General features: G+C 53.3%; 2 protein-coding genes across 2 annotated transcripts; one reads left to right on the forward strand and one right to left on the reverse strand.

The window, feature by feature from the left end:
* Positions 1-1,203: 1,203 nt before the first annotated feature.
* Positions 1,204-1,921, forward strand: MFIFM68171_00644 (N-acetylglucosamine-induced protein 1; the record flags this gene model as incomplete). The annotated part of the gene is made up of 2 exons (XM_071056066.1): positions 1,204-1,731; positions 1,784-1,921. 2 exons carry the CDS (start codon positions 1,204-1,206, stop codon positions 1,919-1,921), a joined length of 666 nt encoding a protein of 221 aa, XP_070912167.1.
* A 106-nt stretch (positions 1,922-2,027) lies between these two features.
* On the reverse strand, positions 2,028-3,078 carry MFIFM68171_00645 (uncharacterized protein; the record flags this gene model as incomplete). Its single annotated transcript, XM_071056067.1, has 2 exons — positions 2,028-2,243; positions 2,299-3,078. The coding sequence occupies 2 exons, from the start codon at positions 3,076-3,078 to the stop codon at positions 2,028-2,030; spliced, it is 996 nt and encodes a 331-aa protein (XP_070912168.1).
* Positions 3,079-6,176: the final 3,098 nt, after the last annotated feature.

Below are 6,176 nucleotides of genomic sequence, written 5' to 3' on the forward strand. Positions count from 1 at the left end.
GAGATAAAGCAAGGGAGGGCCCATATTATCACCAATTTGGTACCCAGCGCATGCTGGCCAGTGCCTAACCCTCCAACATCGATTAGCAACCAGCAAAAACCGGACAGCGGTTATTGTCGATATTGGCAGTTGAACTCGGCCCTTCTAAGTGCGGGCTGAGAGAGCAAGATCAAAGACAACTCGCATCAACGTCGTATTTCCAGAAAATATCGCATCTTTGTCACGATGTTGCCGAGCATACTTCCCTCCTGCCGAGCTCCACTTCGCTTTGATTGAGTGCCCTCCGCGAAGGTTCCATGTCGCCAGCACCGCCGCCCGTGAAATGGGTCCGCGCATCGCAGCCCGCGATTCCGGACCACCAATTCAAGTCCCACGTGGGTACCGCAGATGAGCTGTTCGTGTCTTGTCCGACATGAAGTGAATAACTGCTTGCCGAGATAATTCCAATCACGTTCCGTCGTGAGACACAGTCCCTGGTTGATACTGTAAGACGACCTTAGAAGGTCGTATCGTATTTCAAGAGTTACGGTGCTCAATGTGCCCGGTTTCAATGTCAAGTTTCAATGGTCAACTGGTAAGTTATTCGGTACCCTCCGAACACCTGGAAGGGCTCCTGTCAAACGCGGAGCCGCATGCTCCCGCAGACAAACAACCAGAACCCATGCTCGCAGCTGCCCGGTCCTTTGGGCAAACCCTACGCAGCGTGTTTGGTCAATCCTTGTCGGAAGGTGTCCTGAGCAGGGTCATGCAGCTACCGGGCTGGCTGGGATGCAATAGTCACAGCAGAACAAACGGGGTAGTGTTTATCACGTCGCAGCTGTATGCCGTTTCATAAGACCTGGTGGCAGCATCCCGTCTTCAGCGCCGCGCTTCCTGGATTGGCTGGGAAATGCCCTGTCTCGGCCCCGCCCGGCAGGGGAATGGCTGCCGGTCTGGCGGTGTCCCGCCTCCCGCCGCTCCCCTCTGCAAGCCATTTCTGCGTGTTCCTTGTCGGTTTGTTCCCGCTCTCAACCTATCACTTCCAACCAGTATCGTCCACCGGCCGGCCCGCGCGTTGCATAACCGCGGACGCAGCTGCTGCCAACGCAGGCTCTGGCTGGGAACCTTAAGCCCATAGACTTAAATTCCGAACTCGATCGTCACATAGAGAGGTCGGCTGACCGCACGCTATTATTTTGAGGTGTCGCAACATCGGGGTTCACAATGGGCAGTACTCCAGAGGACCTGCCTTATTGGCAGGTGAACGTCCCCGAGCACTTGAGGACTGCCGAGTGCCCAGACTTCCTCCGAAATCTGACAGATAAAGACCGCGGCATCATCAACACTCCGGATAGCGAATACCAGATTGACTCTTGGCCTGTGGTGCAGCAAAAAGTAGCACAGAACCGGCTTGAGCTGTTCCGGAGAGTCCCGTCCCAGCTGCGCCGCTATCTGGGCTTTACCTGGAAGCTCAGGCAGGATTATGGCAGCGTCATGAACTTCATCCTGAAGCAGAGGCTTGGCTGGACGTTGCCGATAGTGCCCAAGGGTCGGCCGTTCGTGTTCGACGAGGACATCAAGATCCTACGGAACGACTGGCCGTACGGCATCGACGAGCGGATCGTCCACCTCGTCGTCTGGACCAAATTCGCGCTCGAGGAAGACGCCGAGACGGGAGATTTGACTGACGGGGCGCGGGCTGAAATCGACGCCTACGTCCGCAAAGCATTCTCCAAGATCCCTCCCGATCATGTTGGTTGTGGTTAACCTCTATGCACGTGATGGAAACGCTGACAGACAATAGGTCATTTGGTTCAAGAACTGGGCCTCCCTCAAGTCTGTAAAGTCCGTGGAGCACTTTCACGTTATGTTATTTGACCCGGATCCCGCAGTCGTCTGCGAGATAACAAACGGTGACGTGCCCTTGTGTGAGAGGCCGTAGAGGTGCTGCGCCTATCGCCGACTGGAGTTGACGCTGTCCAACAGTAGACCTTAGACATTAAGCATTAGAATAGATATTGTAATTCGGCTAAACCACTAGACCTGCGCTAGACCTGCGCTTGATCCGCGTCCCTCTCTTGTCTGAGAGAATCCCGCGTTGCCCGGACTTCGATGATGGGACAGTCCGCGAGTGCGACGGCCGTAGGTTTCTCCATCTGGATGCCGACTTGCCAATCCTCATCCTCCGAGGAGAGAGACAGGACACGGTCTGCAAGATGCACACCCAGTGCCTCAAGAGTCTCAAACGACGACTCCTCCAAAGCCTGAAATACCGTCAGCACTAGCCCACATCATTAGAGTCCGATGTGAAGCACCCACCTTGACCACTACCCCTTCAATCTCAGTATACACATCCACCCCCCTCCGGAACCCATCAAGCGTGACCGTCACAATCACAAACTGCTTGCTCAGCCGCTCGTTCGCATTCAGCCCGATCAACGTCGGCACCTTGAGCCGCCTGATCTCCAACGCCGTCGCCAGCGCCTCGACCTCCCCGGATGCCTTAAACACCGCATTCGCCGTCAATGCCACCCCGTCTCCGAGAAGCGATGCTTTGGGCAATGCGAGCGTCACCGAGAGCAGCCGCACCGCGCTGCCCACCGCCAACAACGCCTTCCTCTCTCCCCCAGCCTCCAGCCCACTACCAGTAGTACCAGTGGTAGCGGTGGCAGTAGCAGTAGCAGTAGCAGTAGCAGCACGAGCAGCATCCAACTCCAGCCCAACCTCCAGCCCGGTCAAGTCCGCCCATACCCTGCCCAGCACCTCCCCCAGCGACCTTTCCCTCTTGTCCACCTGCCCTTCCCTCCCGGCTCCTTCCTCCTTCTCGAACGCGGCGATGCTCCCCAGCACGGCCTTGCTCAGCGTGCCGTAGTGGACCGTGTCGGCGCCGAGCGCGTCGCGCGCCGCCGCCTGCGAGAACGGCGCCGCGAAGGCCACCTCGGCCGTCGCGAGAAGCGGCTGCGGCTTGTGCGCCCGGTTCCATGCGTCGTGCGCCGCGTGCTGCAGGCGGGCTTGCAGGTTCTGCACGCGGACCGAGGCCGGCGGGTCCGGGGCCAGGGCGCGGACACGGGCGACGGTGGTGAGAGTTGTAGTAACCATCTTCAATTTCCTTTTTTTTTCTTTTTTTTCTTTCCTTTCTTCTTTCCTTTCTTCTCTTTTTTTCTTTTTTTTTTTCTCTCTGCGTTTAAGGGGGGAAGGAGGTGGCTTTTAGTGCAATGGGTGTGGGCTCTCTGTGTGTGTGTGTGCGTGTGTGGCTAGGAAAGGGGATGAGGTGAGCAAGGTGGGTCGGAGGAGAGGGCAGTAAAGGATGTTAAACAGAAAGATATCTGATTGAGACGATATGTTGTTGGTGGACTGTTGCAAAGTTATGTAGATACTTAGTTGGGGAAAGTTTTGAGATGGGGATTTTGTGAGGGGTTGCGTATGGAGGACGGAAAGTGAGGGAATTTACGGGCGGCCTGTTCTTGTGACAAACTGGGGGATTGATTCCTAAGATTGGATTGCAAACCAAGGAGACTCTCTTAAAATATATAATGAATTCAAGCATACTCGTGAAGAAAAGTCATGCTTCGAGGTTTGAAAGTCGACGGCGTCGACTCAGAGCGAACATCGAGAGTAGGGTTAGGGTTTCTCACGGCGGTGGTTGTAAGGCCACAGATCTGAAGAATAATCTACTTTCTATTATCTCTACTTCCTGATATGTGACGACTGACCATGCTCTTGGATCCTAGGACTTTACCTTGTAATACCCCCGCAATCCACGTACTTGTAACGTTGTGACTCGGAGGGGTAGGGGAAACTTGCTCTTTGGTGGACAAACTTTGAGACCATAGGTTTAGTTCATTCCAAATCTGATCATCCAGCATACCCGTAAGCCATCCGCTACGTTCATTTTGGAAAAACTTGCTCCAATGTGCACCGGGACATAATGCTCTAGTTCGGAGACGAATATCGGAACTTGAACAGCTAGAGGCAACGGCTAAGAGATCGAAGGAGTTATCAGTGCTCTTCCAGCAGGACATTGTAACCATATTATACAATATAAAACAAGAAACATCTTGGTCTGCAGGCAAGGGGCCATCGCGGGGTGTCTCGCCCTTCACGGTCCCCATATGCCTTGCGAAGGGTTCTCTTTACCAAGGCAGAAGCACATGTTAGAGCTCATTCGGTGGTTAAAATGACACCCAAGGTTCATACGCACAGCGGCCCTGTTCCTCCTGGGACGCTGACGCTTAGTTGGGTGTTAGCAATAGCTCCCACATATAGGGGTTTTTAACTTTCCAAGGGACCTGATAGATAGTTAGTAGAAGGAATGGTAGGTCGCGCAACACACAAGAAGAAGGCTACAGTTCACCGATGTTTGCCTATGTTTCACTGCTTATTTCATTCAAAGGAACAGTCAAAATCATGCTCCCTTAGCTGCTATATGGTTATATGTCACTTGGAAGGAAGGTGTAAGAATCGTGGGATCGCTCCCCGCCCAAGCATCTCAGGGAGTTTCGAGCTCTTGACATTGGACTCGGCCCGAGAGAATGGACTACTATATTAAAATATACTTTACTACAACGGTAAGATAGTATGTTATAGGCTTGGTCAGAGATCTTAAGTTTTTTTGGTTCCGGTCCCCTTTTCCTTCACACTATGGGTACTGTACCCGGTATCAAGAGGTGCCAGTCGCCATGGCCAATGAAGTACGTAGACATAGTAATCTAATCCAAGGAATTGTGACTGACGACTCGGAATGTAAGTGTTTATTTGACGAAGATGGCGACGACGTATGGCCTTACGTACCTGATTCTAGTGCGCAACTCGTCTCTACTCCAGCAGTGACTGAGCCAGTACACGCTTCTGGCTTGGAGATATGACCCAACAAGATCAGGGCTTCAGAGGATATTTGGACTGGGCCTTTCTTTCCCGTCACCCTCTTCTTTAAGTACTTTTTGGTATTCTGTCTATTTAAAGTTGTCAACTTTGAACAACGGGACGACGCCTGCTGGTCTAGTATTTATGTTATGGAAGAAAATAATCGGTTGCCACGGAATATCTGTTCTATTTGGTCGTTTCACTGCTATCACTGCCGTTGGACGACTACATTATGCCGACCAATCAGTAGGATTTCCGTGTCTCGCCGATTTCCAATGCTTGACTCAGGCTCACAAGCACTTACGCTCTTGCTGTACATCACCGTAGTACACCGATGGATCTGCGTACGATGTTTGTAATCTATACGGCAAATTCGACAGGTTGACGGTGAGACTTAACGGCAATCGGATATTAAGACATTAACATTTCTTCCTAGGAGTACATTAGTTCGGTTCGGTATGGAGGGTACCGAGTTGATGCGAAGTACACGGTTGCATGATCCGACGCTTATACGAGCAATTACAAACTAAAAGCGCGCCGACCGTAGAAAGTTCACTACAGGTTCGCCAGCCTTGCATTGCGCGCTCTACTTAATTTGTTCTGCATCCGCTGGATATATCACGGTGATAGTGCGGCTGCTTTTGCAAACCGGGGTGAGGGAGAAGAATCCTTCCTGTTCGAGCGTGGGATGAACCGCGTAACAATGGTCCCCCGCCCTGGGTCCGTTTCATGTCTCGATGCGCACCATATAGATGCCGATCTGATCTTAGCCGGTTGTTCCGGTAGATGGCCTTCGGGCGCAGTAATCTGCCTATATTACCCTGTCAATCAGAGCCGCAATGCTTGTCCCCGTTGCCGGGATCAGGCGCTCATTCGGTCTGGCGATCTGCTAGGGAGTTGATGGTTGAAGCCCGAAGCCGCACGGGGGCCCTGCTTCAGCGGCTGGAGACCGGGAGATCGTCCCGTGTTGAGGCCGGGCGGGTAACTGCTTGCGCGCAAGCGACATGGAGCCCGGACGGTATCTTATTGCAGCAGGGCCGCGGGACCATAAACGCCGTTATGCCTGTGTTGACGCGCGCCGTGAAGGCGATGACTCGTATGGGATGCTGGCCTGTGGATCCCAAGCCTCTGTTCCGCATCAGTTTACAGCTTCCGCTTGGGCGAGCAAGAGGGTAAATAGCTCTCGTCAGATGGCCGTCATGGGAACCTATAAAGGGGGTCCATCCTTCTTGTCGATGCGACGGAAGAAGTGAGAAGCATCCGCGGCGCTCGCTCAACTCACGTCTCCCTGCCGATCCTCCCCATCCCTGAACATACACCCCGAAAGAGACACC

This window comes from Madurella fahalii (genome assembly GCF_045866475.1).
Source record: "Madurella fahalii IFM 68171 DNA, scaffold_1, whole genome shotgun sequence".
Taxonomy (NCBI): Eukaryota; Fungi; Ascomycota; class Sordariomycetes; order Sordariales; genus Madurella; species Madurella fahalii.